This window comes from Quercus suber, unplaced genomic scaffold, assembly GCF_002906115.3.
Source record: "Quercus suber isolate HL8 unplaced genomic scaffold, Cork oak 2.0 scaffold_143, whole genome shotgun sequence".
In the NCBI taxonomy this organism is placed as follows: Eukaryota; Viridiplantae; Streptophyta; class Magnoliopsida; order Fagales; family Fagaceae; genus Quercus; species Quercus suber.
The window spans coordinates 667,985-689,419 of NW_027069604.1; the positions used below are offsets into that span (position 1 = coordinate 667,985).

Consider the following 21,435-nt stretch of genomic DNA (forward strand, 5'->3'; position numbering starts at 1 on the left):
GCATCCGTCCACTTTGTGGACTATTTTTTAACAGGCCTCAGTTAAGGTGTTAGGACATATATGTTTTAACTTGATTAAGAATATATGTCACTTATTTATGTAAATTGGCTAATCATTTGACAAAACGCACTCTACTTGTAATCGGGTAGTTCTAGGTGTTTTTAATACTTCAAGAAACAATGTTTCAAGGTCAAGTGTTGAAGTCATCAAGTCTGTCCAAGAAAAAGCAAGCTGAAGTGCAAAGTTTTTAAAGCTCGACACCTTCTCGATAGCTACCTCGACACCTGCTATCTGTCAAGATTTAAAATTTCAGATTTCCAATTTGATTTTCTTGGGATCCGTGAATATGATTTTGGGCCTTCTTTTCTTCTAACCCTAAACATATAAAAGGATTGTTTTAAGAGCCGTCAAGTGTGACATAAGTTGCATTATCATTGAGCAATCTCTGTTCAAGCAAATTGTGATCAAAAGACGAAGTTCTTGACCTAGTTCATCTTCCATCAAGAAGTTGCTGTGTATTTTGCACCGTAGGGTTTTGTAACCAAGCATCTTCCTGCTATTCATCATAAAGGATGAACTGAAAAACTTTGCAGCCAACCATTCTTCCTTAGTTGGTGTTCTGAAGTCGCGTACTTGGATTCGCGTATTGGTTAGTCACGTACTTGGGAGCCGTGCATTAAAGGTGGGAACTGTCGCTACAGATCAAGTCCAATTGGGTATTGAGGTAAGGGTTCAACTGTAGGTTGGTAAGGTACTTGGGATTCCTTTACTTGTAACCGCTTGATTTGATAATAGTGGAATTTCGGGAGTGGTGACCTGAAAATCACCCGGTGGGGTTTTTGTCGTTAGGGTTTTCCCCATTCGTAAACAAATCACCGTGTTATTTATTTTCCGCTGCATATTTAGTTTTTGGTGATTTGTTTATGCTTCCACGAGATTGCATGATTAATTGATTAATTAATAACTTGGCTAAATTAATTAATTAGGGTTAATCACTAGGAGTCATTCAGATTGTGGCCTATCATAAGGCTATCTTGTCATTCTGAGACAGCTGTCCTCTTTGGGCTTTGACAAAACGTACATCTGATTGATTCATAATCCGTCTATTTTGAGAACTTAACTAATAAGTCTGTCCAGTTGTAGTACGCCATAGGCTTAATTGATAAACCCGTTCACTTTGCGGATTTGTTGGAAGTTCACCTTCATGGGATGTCCTGTCCATCATTGAGGGATCAACCATCCACCTTATTGGATTTTAATTATATCCGTCCACTTATTGGACTCAATAAGAATTTTCACCCTTTTAGGGTGATCCGTCTATTTTATGGACTCTAGTTTATATCCGTCTACTTTGTGGAATTTAGTTTGCATCCGTCCGCCTATTGGACTTAATTAGAATTTTCACCCTCTTGGGGCGATCCGTCCATTTTATGGACTATAATTTGTATCCATCCACTTTGGACTTCAAGAATTTTCACCCTCTTGGGGTGATCTGTCCATTTCATGGATTGTAATTTGTATCTGCCTATGTATTGGACTTAATAAGAATTTTCACCCTCCTGGGATGATCTGTCCACTTTCTGGACTTTAGTTTATACCCGTCCACTTTTTGGACTTTGAATTTTCATCCTCCTAGGATGATCCATCTAGTTTGTGGACTTTATAAGAATTCAGGCAGAAAAACATAGTTGTATCTGAATATTCCTCTTATTAATTAAAAAAAAAAAAAACCATGTGTTTGTAGAAAAGTACCTGCCCCCTTGGGCTTAAAAAGATACATATTGTAGCAAAATATTGTCTAAGTAAAACTAGTAATTGTAGTAAAATCAAATAAATTGGGAAATTGGGGAGCGTCGTTGTTCTTCATATTATCTCTACTAATAGTATTTCTGTAGGTGCTCCGTGTTCCATGGGTGATGTAGCTTTCACCTGTCCAACGTCTTAAGGTGGTAGGTTCCCTTCCTCTGCCATGATGCGATCCTGTAAGGTCCTTCCCAGTTGGGGGTGAGCTTTCCCTGTGAAGGATCTCTAGTAGCACCCATTACCTTACATAGTACAAGATCTCCAACCTAAAAGTCTCTATGCCTGACATTGGAGTTGTAGTGTTTTGCCATGAGATTCTGATACCGCGCTAATCTTTGCTCCGCTGTCACCCAGACTTCGTCCATCAGGTCGAGCCGAAGGCGCATGGCCTTTTCATTCTTATCCTCGTCATAGTTCTCCACCCGATAGCTTGTTAGCCCTACTTCTGCTAGGATGACAGTGTCACTTCCGTATGCTAGTTGAAACGGCGTTTCTCTAGTGGATATTCTTGTTGTAGTTCGGTATGCCTAGAAACACTTGGTAGCTCGTCCGGCCAGATACCCTTTGCCCTCTTGAGCTGGGTCTTGATAATCTTGAGCAAGGATCGAATTGTGACTTCAACTTGCCCATTGCCTATGGTTGTGCGGGTGACGAGTAGTGATTCTTGATACCTAGCTCCGACAGAAGTCCCTAAACGCGTTGTTGTCGAATTGCTTTCCATTGTCAGAGATAAGCACTCTGGGTATCCCGTACTTGCAGATGATATTTCTCCAAACAAAACTTCAAATGTTCCTCTCCGTGATAGTGGCTAAGGCTTTTGCTTCTACCTACTTAGTGAAGTAGTCGATACCAACTACCAAAAACTTTAGCTGCCTAACTGCTGTAGGGAAGGGGCTCATGATATCTAGTCCCCATTGAGCGAATGGCCAGGGGACCGTCATAGGGGTTAGCACTTTGGACGGTTTGCCTGATGAAGTTACTGAACTTTTGGCACTTGTCGTAGGCCTTGACATAAACTTGTGCGTCCTTCAATATTGTAGGCCAATAATATCCTGCTCGGATCAACTTGTGCACTAATGACCGTGCCCCTGAGTGTTTTCTGCAGATGCCCTCGTAGACTTCTCTCATTACGTAATCTGCTTCCTCGTGGCTTAAACACCTCAGGTACGGCCGAGAGAATTCTCTTTTGTATAAGACATCTTTTATCAGCACAAATCATGATGCTTGGACCTTTAACTTCCTAGCGGCATCTTTCCCATCTGGTAACACGCCAGTTCTCAGGTAGGATATTAATGGCGTAGTCTAATTGCTTTCAGAATCTACTTCCTGCACATTCGTTTTGTCATTAATAAGTGAGGAGACTTGAACAAATGGCAATACCTGTTCGGGGACAAGCATAAATTTTGTTAAGGCGGTTTTTGCTAGATGGTCGGCACATTCGTTTTCCTCCCTTAGGATTTGATCGAATATGACTTTGAGGCTGCTGACTCGATTCTTCACTTCCTTTAGATACCTCTTCATCCTTTCATTCTTGCACTCGTAGCTGCCATTAATCTAACTTATTACCACCTGGGAATTGCAATGTATGACCATGTTTTCAGCATCTACTGCCTTTGCGAGGTCTAGTCCTGCCACTAATGCTTCATATTCGGCCTCGTTGTTGGTCGTGGGGAAGTCCAGTCAGATCATGCACTCAACTTTATCCCCTTCCAGGGTTTGGATTACCACACCGGCTCCTCCTGCTCATCTATTGGATGATCCGTCCGTATGGATGCTCCACTTTGCGGCTATTTCTGCCCTCTTCTCTTTCGATTGAGCAAATTCGGCAATGAAGTCAGCCACAGCTTGCCCTTTTATCGCAGTTCGCGAGTGGTACTGTATATCAAATTCACTCAGCTCTACTGCCCATAAAGCCATCCGTCCGGTAACCTCGGGGCTACTCATGGCTCTTCTCAGGGGTTGGTCTATCAAGACTACGATGGTATGTGCCTGGAAGTACGGCTTGAGCTTTCGTGCCGTAGTTACTAGTGCGAAGGCCAATTTCTCCATTTGGGGTTACCTCTTTTCTACTCCTTGGAACGCCTGGCTTATAAAGTAGATGGGTCTTTGAGATCCATCTTCTTCTCTTACTAAGGCCGCGCTGGCCGCTGTTTGCGAAATTGCTAAGTAGAGGTAGAGTTCTTCCCCTGGTTTGGACGGGCTAAGCAATGGCAGAGATGAAAGGTATTTCTTCAAATTTTCAAAGGCCTTCTGGCACTCGTCCGTCCACTTGAATGCTTTTCTCAGAGTTCGGAAGAAGGGTGGACATTTGTCCGTTACGTTCGAGATGAACCCGTTCAGGGCTGCAATTTTTCCACTCAAGCTTTGCACCTCCTTGACCGTCCTCGGTGGTTCTAACTCTATTATGGTCCGTATCTTCTCTGGATTAACCTCTATACCTCTTTGGGATACCATGAAGCCCAAGAATTTTTCTGCCGTCACTCCAAACGCGTACTTGTTTAGATTCAGTTTCATGTTATATAATCGGAGGGTGTCGAAGGACTCCTGGAGGTCATCTAGGTGATCATCTTCACGCAAGCTCTTCACTAACATGTCATCAACATAAAATTATATGTTCCTCTCAATCTGGTGTGCAAACATTTTATTTATCAGTCTTTAGTACGTCGCCCCCGCATTCTTGAGCCCAAATGACATCACCTTGTAGCAAAAGAGTCCTTAGTTGGTGACAAAGGAGGTTTTCTCTTGATCAACCTCCTCCATTTTGATTTGATTATAGCCCAAAAAGGCATCCATGAAGCTCAAGAGCTGGTGTTTTGCCGTTGAGTCTACCAAGGTATCTATCCGAGGGAGTGGGTAGCTGTCCTTCGGGTACGCCCTATTGAGGTCTGTGAAATCGACACACATTCGCCACTTCCCATTAGCCTTCTTAACCATAACTACATTTGCCAACCAGTCAGGGTAGTATACTCCTCAAATGAAATATGCTTCTAGTAGCTTCCTGACCTTTTCTGCTATCGCTTTGTCTCGCTCCTGAGCGAATACTCGCTTTTTTTGTCAGACCGGTGAGAATGTGGGGTTCACATTCAACTTGTGAAATATGACTAAGGGATCAATCCCGAGCATGTCCTCGTGGCTCCATGCGAACACGTCTTGATTCATCCTAAGGAATGCTGCGAGGGCTTGACGTATTGGCTGGCTGGCCAACGTCCCTATTCTAGTCATCCGTTCAGGTCTTGATTCATCAAGGGTTACCTTTTCTAGTTCTTCAACCGGCTGTGCTATGGTCCATTGCTCTTCTATGCACATGGTCTGCTGGTGATCTTCCATCTCCAACATGGCAATGTAGCATTCACGTGCAGCCACCTGATTTCCTCATAACTTGCCAACCCCATAATCCGTAGGGAACTTGATAATTAGGTAGTATGTTGATGTTGTCGCCTTCCATGAGTTAAGGGTGGGTCGTCCAAGAATAGCATTATAAGCAGACAAGCAGTCGACTACAAGGAATGTCACATCCTTAGTGATTTGCTGTGGATAATCACCTACTGTTACCAAAAGTGTGACTGTGCCCAAGGGGAATACCCTTGTTCCTTCAAAACTAACCAGCGGAGCGTTCGTCGATATCAATCATTCTCTGTCAATCCTTATTTGCTGGAACGCCGAGTAGTATAGGATATTTGTCGAGCTGCCATTGTTGACCAACACCCGGTGCATGTTGTAGTCCCCTACTCGTATGCTGACAACAAGCGCATCGTCGTGCGGATGGTAAAGACGTCGTGCATCTTTTTCCGAGAAGCCGATGATGAGGCCTTCTCTCCGCGCTATCTTTGGCACGGAGCCCGTCAGCTGAACATTTTGGACCATTCTAAGGTAAGTCTTCCGGGCCTTTTTGGACGACCCAATAGTCGTTGTTCCCCCTACAATCATCCTTATGTCTCTGATAAGGGGTTTAGGACACTCATTATCCCGTCGGGGTTACTGCTCTTGAGGAGGTGGATTCGCTCTCTCCTTGCTGACGAACTTCTGCAATTTTCCTTATCTGATAAGGGCCTCAATCTGTTACTTCAAGTCGTAGCAATCAGCTGTGTCATGATTGTGGTCACGGTAGAAGCGGCAATATTTGTCTTTAGATCGCTTGTTGGGATCTCCCTTCAGCTTTCCAGGAAAGGTTAGAACTCCCTCGTCCTTGATTTGCATTAGGACTTGATCTATCGGGGCAGTTAATGGGGTGAAGCTTGTAAACCTCCCTCCCGGGGGCTTGGACTGCCTTTCATCCCTTCTGTCTCCTATTCTTGGCTTCTTCTGCCCTTGGTCTTGCCGTATGACTTCTTGTCGCTCCTTTTCCCTGGGCTTTTCCTCTCGAGTCAGCAGTGCATCTTCAGCATTCATGTACTTGGTGGTCCTATAGAGTACTTCTGACATGGTCATCGGGTCGTTCTTGTATAAAGAGAGCAAAACTTACCCTTTCGCAACCCATTCGTGAAGGCTGCTACAAGTATTTTGTCATCGGCTTCATCGATCGAGAGCGCTTCCTTATTGAAGCGTGTTATGTAGAATCTCACCGTCTCATCCCCTCATTGCCTGATGCTCATCAAGCATGCCGTGGACTTCTTATACCTATAACCCCTAATAAAGTGTACAGTAAACTGAGCGCTTAGCTCCTTGAAAGTGTTGATGGAGTTCGGCGCCAGTCGACTGAACCATACCCTTGCAGGACCCTTCAGCGTTGTAGGGAAGGCCCTACACATGATTTTGTTTGCTACCCTTGAGGGTGAATCAAGGTCTTGAAGGTCTCTAGGTGATCTAGAAGGTCCTTGACTCCATCATAACTATTTATCTGCGGCATGCGAAACTTATGTGGTAGGGGGAAAGAATTGACGAGGGCAGTAAACGATGAGTCGATTCGGTTGACTTGGTCATCAAGATCGCTGGACACTCGTCCCTTGAGGGCGTTCATCATGACTTCCATCTGTTCCTTCATCGCCTGCATCTCCGCGACAATAGGTGGTGGAACTGTATCCGTGAGGGATGAGAGGCTTATATTTTGTCGCTCCAGTTTACTTGGGGCGTTACTGCCTTCGGGTCCCTCTTGGTTCCTTCTTTCAGCACTAGCCCCTTCTTAATCTTCTCTTTGGTTATTCGGTGCTGCATTCTTCTGGCACAACTGTTCTTCCAGGTCGTGGTTTTGTTTGGTGAGGCATTCCACGACAGCGGTGAGAGTTTGAACTTGTCTTTCGAGGGCAGTCGTGGATGGTTCCTCTTCTTGAATGTCGTTAATGGTTGCCATCAAGCGAATGAGTACCATGCAACTCTTTTGTCCGGGAAGCAATAATATGGCTTAAAAATTGCAATTTCCCATAAACAGCACCAACTAATGATGCCGAAAAACCACCAGTGAGCCACACGATACTCGCACACTCGAAAATAACACCTGCACAACAAAAAGAGAAGACCTAACAGAAAGCACCGGTGTGGTGCTAGCCAAATACCCTCCGAAGGTCAAGTTAGAAAACTTCTCACAATTCTAGAGTGCTAGAGAGGAGTCAATTATGCGTGCGTACCTTGATTTGTGAGGGTATTGAGGCTTTTACATTAGCAGAAGGTTGACATCCCTTCCTTGGTGTAGAAATCTTTTCCTTATAAGAATCCTCTTGAATAGTCCCAACGTGATGGACAAGACATTTCCTTATAAAGAGGATCTTCATTAATGCACATATCTTCCAGAATCCTCTTTGCGCTAGGATTCCATTTACCTTAGGATTCTATGGTGGCTAAGTATGTGTCGTAAGTATTTCCCATCTAGGTTTTCTGGCTACCACGTGTGTGCTCGACCTGTCCCTGTTGCATCCGTTCATGCAGGATCCGTCCATAACATACGTTGCACGTGTTGGGCCCGTCCGCTATCGGCCCACGGATGTGGAACCGTCAAGCCCATTTCATGCAGATCCGTCAACCTAGATTTTTACCCTCGTCATAAAACATGAGCACTTGTCCATATAAATCGATAGATACACATTGCAGTCGTCAATGAATATATTGGCAAAGAGTAGTATGAACATTCGGGATTGTTCGAAATAATCTAGATAGCAACAATTTACTTTTCGAACAGAGGAATGCATTTTTGTAAGAAGACATTAAATCCAAAAAATAAATTGTCATCTCCTTTCTACTCCAGAAATTTTCAAACTTGATTTTCCTCTCACAAATGATCTCACGTATGCATGTGTGTGTTCCAGTATATGATCTAGACGCAAATTCAATATAGAATTAAGAATTTGAACAAACTTGCATTTCCTTTAATTTTTCCTGAACTGAACATTATAGAATTAAGAATGTTAGAAGAGAGCACATGTCAATGAATATATTGGCAAAGAGTAGTATGAACATTCGGGATTGTTCGAAATAATCTAGATAGCAACAATTTACTTTTCGAACAGAGGAATGCATTTTTGTAAGAAGACATTAAATCCAAAAAATAAATTGTCATCTCCTTTCTACTCCAGAAATTTTCAAACTTGATTTTCCTCTCACAAATGATCTCACGTATGCATGTGTGTGTTCCAGTATATGATCTAGACGCAAATTCAATATAGAATTAAGAATTTGAACAAACTTGCATTTCCTTTAATTTTTCCTGAACTGAACATTATAGAATTAAGAATGTTAGAAGAGAGCACAATGTAATATTAATTCATTGTGACACAACTATACAAGACTAGGCGAGAAAATGGGCAAATGCCCATTTCAAAAAAAAAATCCAGCATTTTGCTCCCTTTCCCAAACTAATTAGGGAAATGCCTTTCTTAAAAAACTTGATTTTCTTAAAATCGAGTTATTTAAAAAAAAAAAAATCTAAAGCCTTATAGCGGCGTTTTTAAGGAGCCTATAGTAACGTTTTAAGGACCTATAATGGCATTTTGTAACTCGATTTCCATGAAGTCGAGTTACATGTAAATTTTTTTCTTTTTTTTTTTACCTATAACTCGACTTTATTAAGATCGAGTTATAAAGCACCACTATAGGTGTTTAAAACGTAACTATAGGCTCCTTAAAAACGCCGCTATAGGGCTTAACTTGATTTTGAGAAAATCGATTTTCAAAAGAAGGGCATTTCCCTAATTAGTTTGTGAAAGAAGGCAAAATGCTAGATTGTTTTTTTAAAAAGGGCAAAGGCCAATTTTTTCCCAAGACTAGGTATTCATACTAAGATTAATCTTATTCTAATCCCATATTACATCCAGTTAAATGTAACAAATTTAGGAATCCTAGTTCAACAACCAATTAGCATACTTGTAACTAATGATAATTGTTCCATTGCAACTAGAACGGAATAATATTGAATAAAATAGGTTACATGTAATTAGGAAGAAGCAGGATTGATTTGTTAATGAGAATTTTAATTGGAAGTAGATAGTGATCGGATAAGATTGAGTTTGGGCGTGAAGCCCATTTCTTTACTTCAGTTGCATGGATTTAATATGAAATGTGCTATATGCAACGATTTGAGAGCTTGCATTCTGAGACCCAAATCCACAAAATTAAACTTTTCTCAAGCTCTTTTCGTGGCTAGATTTTTATTTATTTATTATTTTATTTGTCTGTGTGGGGCATAAATGGCTAGATTAGTTAAACAATGCGATTAACACCCTATGAAATTTCCCCTTATAATACTTAAAATTGAAATAATGAGCATCCAGATCTTCTAATTTAGTTTGAATTTGTAGAGCCAAATGATTTATGTGTTTACTTGAATTTATATTGTGGATAAAATGAGCAGTAATAAATCCTTTTTTTTATTATTTTTTTTTATGAGAATATCATAAAAACGTGCTTAGGGTTTCTTTTATATACGAGGAGAAGTAGATTTGAAACCCTAATTCTTAATGGGCTTGAATTGCTGTTTGGGCTTAATTAAAATTCTGCAGATATGACTTTCAATCGGTCGAGCCTGTTCTTCGATTGATCGAACCAGTCAAATTCTGAAATCTTCTTTTTGCAACTTGTATGTTCTTGTGTGTTCACGATTTGCCAATTGTTCTAAACTTTTAGAACCTAACAGAAGTGAATCTTTATTGTCTTCATATTTCATTCATCCAAGTACTATAATTTGGATGAGAAGTCAAATGACTATTATTGTGCTATGATCTTCTTCTAATACATCATGCTGGGTAATTTGGTAGGTTAGGTCAATTTTCTAGGTGCAATGTTATTTTAAGCTCTATGTCCAATCTATCTCTCTCTACACTTTTTGGTTTTCTTCATATCATTATGACGTGCATCCATAACGCATTTAAGCACAGTTTGTGAGGAAGATGGAGTATTCCCAATTGTGTGGTTCTGCTACTGCAATTCTCCTTTTTTTAATTGTCCATTGGTTAGAATACATAAATTATCCAAAACAAATGTGTTTGCGAATTTTTGTATTTTAGGTGTTCAACTATATAACCTTCACGTTTTATTTTTGTGATTTTTATATTGCCTTCTGGAGATCCGAGTAATTATATCCTTAGTGTGGTTATCAATTGGTAGGAAAAAAAAAAAACAAAAATGCATAACCAGAAGTTAGCTAAGCTAACAGGAAATGATATTTTTAAGGAACTTGTTCCTCCATGATCTGCAGAAAACCCACTGAGCTTGGCTAAGTTGAGAGAAATTTGTGGCAGTGGCATATTTGTTGATGGAAAAGCAGAGTCAAGGGACAATTTCGTACGTGTCTACAAGTCCCCTGGTGGTGAGAGCAGCATTGCTTTGGTCTAAAAATTATCAGTGCATGCTGGTTTCTTCATATCCCTTTATCAACTTTTGTGTTGCATTCATGCTTGATGAGGATTAAATAAGATTGCGGATTTTGGAGTGAATTACTCTTTATATCCGTTTATTGTTAGGATGTAACATCTACATGAAAAATGTTTATGGTTTATCTTTATTGTAGTTTTAGTTATGTCTAAAAAATAACACCAGATAGTATTGTTCATTCTATATGTATCATTAATAATAATATGGACCTCGATTTCTCAACTTATGGGTATCAAGATTTGATTTTGTTCTTTGTTCTTAGTCTATTTTTTCTTAATATTATCTCAGTAATTAAATTATTGTATTGAAATTCTGAGGAATAATTATTTCAGGATAAAATATCATTTTCATTCCTAAACTTTCACAAAAATACATTTTTCGTTTTTAAACTAATAAATTTTTTAAAATGTTTTACTTTATGCCCTTGTTTCTGTATCTATTAATTTATGTCTTAAGTGGCTTAATAGAGTGTTGACGTGGTATTTGACTTGGACCAAATTATTGAATATAAATTTTTTTTGGACACATGGAACAAATTTATTGGCACACGTGGAAAAAAAATTGAGGAAGTTACCCCTCAAATTTATTGGAGCAATGTCTTTCGTTTCTCATTCTAATAGTTTTTCAGCAACATTTGTCATTAACCTATTTTCAAACTACAACACATTAACCATCAGTTTATTAAATCAAATAAAACCTTACATGTAGAAAGTAAATCTATTGAGAAATAGCTGAATCACATTTATTATTTTTTTTTAATATTTGTATATTTATCAATTATTATAATTTTATTAATATATTGATTGAGATAAGGATTAGTGTTTAAACTTTTTTTTTTTTTTAAATTTTGATTATGTCGTGACCTAATGGGATTGGATATGTACACTTTTTATACTAATGGGATTGGATATATACTTTCTCTATAAAATTAGATTGCTTGGCTTTGTAGAAGTATAGTAGATTTATGAGCTAGATATTGAGTTACAGTATGAACAGATGGGGTAAAGATTACAGACAATATTAACAGAAAACCAATGCACAGACTGAATTGTGACAAAGAGTGCCGTAGTGTCACTGCTCAAAACAAACAAATGTAAAATATCTTTTGAATTTTGAATTACAATATATTTGTTCTAATAGCAGTGAGTATGATTGTTATTACATATATTTGTGGAATGCATGACGACACAAAGGACCCATGCTAGTACTACCAGAACGGAAATGGAAACTGTGTGCCATATTGTTGAAGTGTATGAATGATTGTTATAATTACATATCGGATCCATGCAATAGGACATCAACAGCTGAGATTAAAAGTTGCAAAAGTCACTTTTAATCTCAACTCTTAAATAAATAAAAAAAATTTTAACCCTCATTTTTTTACGATTTCACTTTTACACTTTACTTTTTCACCTCCCTCTCACACACTATGGTTAATTGCATGCTACTATTGCACCGGATTTCAATCCTTACATATCCACAGCTCAAGACACTTTAATAATGATCCGTTTAAATTAAAGAGGAGGGAGAGAGGGTATAGTAGAGTAGAACAGAATAGATTTGGTCCAAAATTAATCTATTCTAAATGTACTTAAGTGAATATTTTATTGTACCAATGCATCAAAAAAATTTCCTTTAATTTTCTTGTTCCTAAAAATATCTGTTGTTCTATTTGAGACATTTCTCATTTTTAAACTCCAAAACGAAACTCAAATACACTAATATTTTTTTATAGGTAAAAATAATTTTATTAAAAAGAGATTATAGGAAGACAAAAGTAGTCTAAAGAATTACAATTGAAAAAAATATCTATATATAAATTTTCCGTGAGACTTGATACAAAAGACTAGTCAAATAGAACTAACGTAGAATTAAACTTTAATTAACCTAACAAGACAAATGCTATTCTCAAATAGGGGTGGTCCTATTACACCATATCATTTTTCGCCACCTTATCCAAACATGGGTTAGCCCCTTGACAATGAAAAGCTTTGCATACTTCTAACCGTAAAACAAGTATAGCACGACTGAGTCGGGTCAAAGAATGCAGAGTCCCATCTGATTTTAATATGAAAGAAGAATATTATGATTTAAATATTTGCATTATATATATATATATTATTAAGCAAATATTAAAACTTTTAGAGGCTAGGAGAAGCCACGGGCCCATGGCTTCCCATTAGTCCCACTATAGTTCCTTCTTCCCTATGGTTCCTTCTATAATAAGAGATCTATATTTCATGATGCAAAATGCATGCCACAAATCATGAAGAAAATAGATAAACCTTACAGAAATACATGATTTTCATAGCATTTTCTATTCTCACCCAAAAAAAAAAAAAAAAAAAGGAAAAAGGAAAAAGAAAAAGAAAGAAAAGATAATCATTCCTAACAACATTTTGTTTCTCATAAGGCATCAAACCAAATGATACACAAACTAACTACAAGCACTACATGATTGAGTTTCACTCTCTCCCATCATATAAGTTTCTTGATTCTTTAACTGCCATAGCGAAATTGCATGCAAGGGGATGACTAGTGGTTTCTTACCTGAAAGACATTCTTGGGACACCCATTTCATCGTAGGCCGAGAACTTGGCTTGGTGCGTAAGCATGCAAATGCTATAGAAGCAGCAAAGAAAATATCTTGTGCAATGGAACGATTTGGAGGTGGCAAACGTTGATCTAAAATTTCTTTTAACGTCAAATTTTGAGAAGATAATGTTGATAATAAAGTCAAGAGTTCTCCTGGGTGTTTCCCATTAATATTTCTAGTGCCACCATTCCAAAGCTATAAACATCACATTTTTCAGTCACCACCATAGTATACGCCAGTTCTGCATAGGAAAATAAGTGAAAACTATTTAAAAATGTAATATATTTCTTCATATGATTGCTTGTCACCCTGCATGATTCATATATAAAAAACAATAAGGTAGACTAGCATGGTTATTGGGATGGTCCTACATGGCTAATCTTTTAAAATAATAAGTGTTAAACACATAAGATATGAGTATAATAATTAAACAATAATTCACCTGGTGCAATATAACCATAGGTCCCAACAACTAGGGTTTGGTTGGAGGAATCAGGATCAAGAAGTCTAGCTGTTCCAAAATCAGAGACAAAAGCCTCAAACTTAATGTTCAATAGAATATTATTGCTGGTTATATCTCGATGAACAATTACTGGGATGCATTCATGATGCATGTATGATATGCCGTGTGCTATGCCTTTGATGATGTTCACTCTTTTCATCCAATCCAATTCCATAGCCTCTGTATCGTTCCGTAAGACATAAAATAGGCTTCCCCTTTCCATGTACTCATAGACCAAAAACATGCATCGTTTATGCAAACAATAGCCATGGAGTTTTACAATGTTTCGATGTCGGATTTCTGTTAACATTTTGACCTCGTTCTTGAAACTTTTGTCAAAAGTTGGGTCCTCGGCCTCTAGGCGATGAAGCTTCTTCAACGCAACCACTTTGCCGCTAGGTAATTGTGCTTTGTAAACACTGCCATAACCTCCTGTTCCAATACAATATCTAATGTCAAAGTCCTCTGTGGCTTTCATGATGTCTTCATATGCAATTTTCCCATCATATGTCCAATCGAGAACAAGTTCCCATTTTTTGTTACCCTTGACTCAAATTGTGTTTTCAAAACTCGATTTCGAGAGTGGAATAAATATCCAAGAATTAAAATCACAATGAAAATAGTAAGGGGAACCAAAAATTTTATTTGGCGCATGGTTTGGGAAGATGGAAGGCAAGGTGGGGCACCTTTGATGTTGCCACATAAATCCTTGTTGCCAATGAATGTGTAGAAACTATAATTTTGGAAATTATCCGGTATGCAACCTTTCAAGGAATTGTATGACAAGTTGAAATTTATGTTAACAAGATAAGGAGGAATGTTGCCTGTGAGATTATTGTAGCTGAGGTCAATCAAATGTAGCGAATAAAGGTCTCTAATTTGAGAGGGAATGGTTCCATTAAGTAGTTGTGGCTTAAAGACAACTTGCTCAATGAAGAGCAATTAGCTATTTCTACTGGGATGGAACCACTGATTTGATTCCAACTAAGGTTCAAAGTTTCCATGTTAGTTAAATGACCTATTTCTGGAGGAATGGTACCACTGATTTGGTTTGAAGCAAGAGACAATGTGGCCAAATTGGTTAAATGACTTAAAGACAAAGGGATTGTACCACTAAGCTTGTTATTGGTGAGGTACAGGTAACTCAAATTTTCATGTTGCCTATTTCTGGCAGAATGGAACCATTAATTTGGTTTGAACTAGATTCAAAAAGACCAATTTGGTTAGATGACCCAGAGACAAAGGGATTGGACCAGTGAGCTTGTTATTGGAGAGGGACAAGAAACTCAAATTCTTCATGTTGCCTATTTCTGGCAGAATGGAACCATTAATTTGGTTTGAATCAAGATACAAAGTGTCCAAGTTGGTTAGATGACCCAGAGATGAAGGGATTGGATTAGTGAACTTGTTATTATAGAGGAGCAAGTACTCCAAATTCTTCATGTTACCTATTTCTGGCAAAATTGAACCGTTGATTTGGTTTGAAGCAAGAGCCAGATAGAACAGTTTGGTTAGATGACCCAAAGATGAAGGAATTGGTCCAGAGAATTTGTTATAACTCAAAGTAACCAATGAAGATTCTTTAAATTTCCTAATTCTTTGGGATGAAACCATAATTAGATTAGTTGAAATGTCAAGAAACACTAAATGGGTGAGGTTTGTAAGTGAAAGAGGCAAGTCACCTGTAAGATCGTTTTCGGACAGATCCAGGTGGTGAGTTTTGAAAGAGTACCTATCCCTGGTGGGATGCTTCCCCGGAGTCCAGTCGAATTAAGTTCAAGATGGACTAAATTTGGGAAGGAAGAGAAGTTAATTTCCTGAACTCATCTCCGAGATTGACCCCACCCATTTTAATCTCTGTGACGCTGCCTTCATCATTGCACTTAATTCCATCCGCAGTGGCAATGGCTTTGGTTGGAATAGCCACTCCACCACTCACTCTCCAGCACAGCCTTTGCTTCTAGTTCCAGTGCTTGCCGATGATTCAGATGCTGCCACAAAGCCAGCTGCAAGGACCCATGCTACTACCAGAACGGAAATGGAAACTTTGGTGCCATGTTGAAGTGTATGATTGATGAGTGTAAGGGCAAACGATCGATTTTTATATCCACGGCTCTTAATAGTCAAGACGATTAAAATAAGTGAGATTCAGCTAGCTAGAGTGTGAATAGCTTTTCTTGACTTTCCAGTGAATACCAAATGAATTCCTATTGTCGTGCAGAAAAGATACTAGANTTTTAGATTTTTTGGTTATTTCAGTAAATTTCTAGGTTTCAGAAGTATTTTGGTAATTTTTAGGTTTTGGGGTATTTTGGTAATTTTTTAGGTTTCGAGGGTATTTTGGTCATTTTTAGGTTTTGAGGGTATTTTGGTCATTTCTTGGGTTTCGGGGGTATTTTGGCATTTTTTGAGTTTCGGGGGTATTTTGGTCATTTTTTGGGTTTTGGGGGGGTATTTTGGTCATTTTTAGGTTTCGGGGGTATTTTGGTCATTTTTAGGTTTCTCGGGTATTTTGGTCATTTTTTGAGTTTCGAGGGTATTTTGGCCATTCTTGGGTTTCGCGAGTATTTTGGTCATTTTTTAGGTTTCGGGAGTATTTTCGTCATTTTTTGGGTTTCGGGGTTATTTTAGTCATTTTTTGGGTTTTGGAAGTATTTTGGTTATTTTTAGGTTTCAGGGGCATTTCGGTCATTTTTTGGGGTTCGGGAGTATTTTGTTCATTTTTTGGGTTTTGGGGGTACTTTAGTTATTTTTGGGTTTCGGGGGTATTTTGGTCATTTTTTGGGTTTTGGAAGTATTTTGGTCATTTTTAGGTTTCAGGGGTACTTTGGTCATTTTTTGGGTTTCGAGAGTATTTTGGTCATTTTTTGGGTTTCGGGGGTATTTTGGTCATTTTTTGAGTTTCGGGAGTATTTTGGTCATTTTTAGGTTTTGGAGGTATTTTAGTCATTTTTTAGGTTTCGGGGGTATTTTGGTCATTTTAGTGGGTTTTAAGCATATATGGTGATTTTAGAGAAATCGAGGGTATTTTGGTCATTTTAGAGGTTTCTTGGATATTTTGGTCATTTTAGAGATTTTAGGTATAATTTTGGATGTCCAAGGGTATATTGGTAATTTTGGAAGTGTAGGGGTATTTGTATCATTTTAGGTATTTAAGAGTATTTTGGTAATTTTGGAGGTCAAGAGGGTATTCAAGTAGTTTTAGAGGTATTTAAGTCATATTGGGTTAAATGAGTGGGTTACTAATTAAATGGGTTGGGTTGGTAATGGATAATTAATTTATATATAAATGGGTCATAAATAGATAAATGGGTAATTACACACCCAACTCATTTATGACCCAACCCGCCCATTTGCCATCCCTAGGTACTGTACCTAAGTTTTGTATATATATAAAGTTTAGCTACAAAATTTGTTGTAACTTAAGCCTACAATCTTACTCAATATCTTTTTATTGGAGGTATCATTAAGTAAGGTTGTAGTCTAAACTTTGTCATATATATATATATATATATATCGTTCACATACATAATAAAACATCCTATCTATTCAAATTTGTAAAACCATTAATTGCCATGAACCATAATTCCAAGTTTAAATTGATTTATTCAAAATCACATTGTTTTGAGCCAATGTGGTATTTAAGGGTCACCTTATCCACGATTCTGTTTTAATGAATGAGTATTTTCAATGGTCGGCATTTTTATTACTCAAAAGTATGCTTAAATCATTCATACATGCAAAGAAAATCTCATATTGAACATAGTGGTACTCAAAATGTACTAAGTGAATATTTTATCGTACCAATGCGTCAAAAAAAATTCCTTAATTTTCTTGTTCCTAAAAATATCTGTTGTTTAATTTGAGACATTTCTCATTTTTAAACTCCAAAAGGAAACTCAAATACTCTAATATTTTTTTATAGGTAAAAAAAAAAAAAATTATTAAAAAGAGATTATAAGAAGAAAAAAATAGCCTAAAGAATTACAATTAAAAAAGATATATCTATATTTGAATCTTCTGTGAGACGCGATATAAAAAACTACTCAAAGAAAACTAACGTAGAATTAAACTTTAATTAACCTAACAAGACAAATGGTACTCTCAAATAGGGGTGGTCACACCATATTACTCTCAAATGGGATAGCCCCTTGACAATGAAAAGCTCTGCTATTGTTCTTAACCGAAAAACAAGTACAGAGCGACTGAATCGGGTCTACTCATAGAATGCAGGTGTCCCATCTGATTTTAATGTGAAAGAAGAATATTAGGAGGGATTATATTTCATGATGCAAAATACAGGCCACAAATCATGAAGAAAATAGATAAACCTTACAGAATTACATAATTTTCATAGCATTTTCTTTTCTTAAAAAAAAAAAAAAAAAAAAAGATTATCATTCCTACACAACATTTTTTTTCTTATACGGTCATCAAACCATATGATACACAACCTAACAACAAGCACTACATGATTGAGTTTCACTCTCTCCAATCATATAACTTTCTTGATTCTTTGACTCCCATAGCGAAATTGCATGCAAGGGGATGGCTAGTGGTTTCTTACCTGAAAGACATTCTCGGGACACCAATTTCATCGTAGGCCAAGACCTTGGTTTGGTGCGTAAGCATGCAAAGGCTATCGAAGCAGCAAAGAAAATATCTTGTGCAATCAAACGATTTGGAGGTGGCAAACGTGGATCTAATATTTCTTTTAACATCAAAATTTGAGAAGATAATGTTGATAATGAAGTCAAGAGTTCTCCTGGATGTTTTCCCATTAATATTTCTAGTGCCACCATTCCAAAACTGTAAACATCACATTTTTCAGTCACCACCATAGTATATGCTAGTTCTGCATAGGAAAATAAATGAAAACATTTAAAAATGTAAAATATTTCTCCATATGAAAACATTTAAAAATGTAAAATATTTCTCCATATGATTGCTTGTTACTCTGCATGATTCATATAAAGAACAATAAGGAAAACTAGCATGGTTATTGGAATGGTCCCACATGGCTAACCTTTTAAAGTAATAGGTGTTAAAGGCATAAGATATGAGTATAATAATTAAACAATAATTTACCTTGGGCAATATAACCGTAGGTCCCAACAACTAAAGTTTGGTTAGAGGAATCAAGATCAAGAATTCTAGCTATGCCAAAATCAGAGACAAAAGCCTCCAACTTAGAGTTCAACAAAATATTGTTGCGTGATATATCACGATGAATAATTAACGGGAGGCACTCATGATGCATGTAAGATAAGGCATGTGCTATGCCTTTGATGATGTTTAGCCTTTTAGTCCAATCCAATTCTGCTGCCTCAACATCATTGCTTAGGATACAAGATAAGCTTGCCCTTTCCATGTATTGATAAACCAAAAACATGCATCGTTTGTGCAACCAATAGCCATGAAGTTTCACAATGTTTCAATGCTGAAATTTTGTTAACATTTTTACCTCGTTCCTGCAACTCTTGTCAAAAGTTGGGTCCTCAGCCTCTAAGCGATGAAGTTTTTTCAAGGCAACAACTTTCCGCTAGGCAATTGTACTTTGTAAACACTACCATAACTACCTGTTCCAATGCAGTATCTAATGTTGAAGTCCCCTGTTGCTACAATGATATCTTTATATGCAATTTTTCCATCAAAATTACATAGTGAGAACAAGTCCCCATTTTTTGTTTCGCATGGATTGGATTATGTTTTCCCAACCCAAGATCGAGAGTAGGAAAAAAATACCCAAGAAGTAAAAGCACAATGAAGATTATGAGGGGAAGTGACATTTTTATTTTGCTCACAGTTTGGGAAGATGAAAGGCAAGGAAAGAAATCTCCAAAGTCACCGCATAAATCTTTATTGCCAATAAATGCGTCAAAACTATGATTTCGGAAAATAGTTGAGATTTGACCCTTCAAAGAATTGTATGACAGGTTAAATTCTAAGTTAACAAGATAAAGGGGAACGCTGCCTGTGAGATTATTGTAGCTGAGGTCAATAAAACATAAAAAAACAAGGTCACTGAATTGAGAGGGAATGCTTCTAGTTAAAATGCAATTAGCTATTTCTACTGGCATAGAACCATTGATTTCATTCCAACTAAGGGACAAATAGGACAAATTAGTTAAATGACCTATGGTAGAAGGGATTTCACCAACAATGTTGTTATTGCTGAGGTTCAAGATTGTAAGACTCTTCATGTTGCCTATTTCTAGGGGAATAGAGCCGTTGAATTGGTTCGATTCAAGATTCAAACGTGTCAAATTGTGGAGATTGGTTAAAATACCTAGAGCTGAAGAAATTAGTCCTGTGAGTTTGTTATTTCCCAGAATTAATATTTGAAGATTTTTTAAATCTCCCAATATTTCGGGTATGGAACCAGTGATCTTATTAGAATTCAAACCCAAAACCTAGAGATTGGTTAAATGGCCCAGAGCTGAAGGAATTGATCCTGTGAGTTTGTTAAAACCCAGATTTAATACCTGAAGATTTTTTAAATTTCCCAATTCTTCGGGAATGGGCCCACTGATTAAATTTTGGTAAATGTAAAAAGATTCTAATTGAGTGAGGTTCATGAGAAAAAAAGGGAAGTGAGCTGTAAGATTATTGCTGGAAAGACATAGGAAGGTGAGTTTTGAAGGTGTACCTATCTGTTGACGGATGCTCCCTCAAAGTCCAGTATTCTGAAGATTAAGACTGACTAAATTTGGGAAGGAAGAGAAGTTGAATTTCCTAATAATTTTATCTCCCAGATAGACATCACCCATGAAAATCCCTGTAACGCTTCCACCGTCATTGCATTCTATTTCATTCCACTCGCAATGACTTAAGGACGTTTCATTGGAGAGACCACTCCACCACCCACTCTCCCGTAGAGCCTTCGCCTCAAGTTGTAGCGGTGATGACTCAGATGCTGCCACAGAGACAGCTGCAATAATAAACATATTTGTGGAATGCATGAAGACACAAAGGACCCATGATACTACCACAACGGAAATGTAAACTTTGGAAGCCATGTTGAAGTGTATGATTGATGAGTAGTGTAATGGCAAACGGTCGATTTTTATATCCATGGCTCAACACACTTTAGTGAGACACGGCTAGATTGTGAATAGTGGTTATCTTCACTTTTTTTGACTTCCAAAGAATACCAACCTGAATCTTATTGAAGTGTATGGGAGTAAAGATGAGAAGATGAAGCTATCAGATCAGAAACAAGGTGAAGATATCAGATCAGATGCAAAAGCGGAGAACAAAGCCTTAAGCACAGAGCAGTAAAACTAAAACGACAGTGTTTTTGTATTAAAGCTTTTGTATATACGACATGTAGTTTAATTGTTGTTTAGAAGCTCTTAAGTGTTGACACGTGAGATAGTTTGTTATTATTGTAGCTAGCACGTGTGAAGTTGGTTCCAAGTCTGTTAGTTCTGTTAGGTAGTTACTGTTCACGCTTGTATATATATACAGCTTGTACTCATTGATTCTAATTAATGAAAATACAGTTTTTCCATCCTTTGGTTTTGTCATATGGTATTAGAGCAAATTCCCAAATTCCTCTAGTGTTTCGTTTTCCTTTTCAGTGCTATATTTTCAATTTCCTTTTCTCAATTTTCTTGAGAAAATTTCCTTTGTTCTTGAGAAATTTTCTTTTCTTGAGAATTGTTTGCTTTTCTTGAGAATTGTTTTGCCAACAATGGCTTCTGCTGTGATGAATGGTACTACAGAATCTAAGAAT

The 21,435-nt window shown here is 37.5% G+C and overlaps 1 protein-coding gene and 1 pseudogene across 1 annotated transcript; both read right to left on the reverse strand.

Annotated features, from left to right (window-relative positions):
• Positions 1–12,831: 12,831 nt before the first annotated feature.
• On the reverse strand, positions 12,832–15,311 carry LOC112024920 (MDIS1-interacting receptor like kinase 2). The gene is given in 7 exon segments (XM_065776834.1): positions 12,832–13,356; positions 13,359–13,436; positions 13,638–14,213; positions 14,216–14,590; positions 14,593–14,850; positions 14,853–14,900; positions 14,903–15,311. Coding segments are annotated over 7 exon segments (2,064 nt in total). The 3' UTR covers positions 12,832–13,036.
• Positions 15,312–15,632: 321 nt separating this feature from the next.
• LOC111986703 (MDIS1-interacting receptor like kinase 2-like) lies at positions 15,633–19,379 on the reverse strand (annotated as a pseudogene).
• Between the last annotated feature and the right edge of the window lie 2,056 nt (positions 19,380–21,435).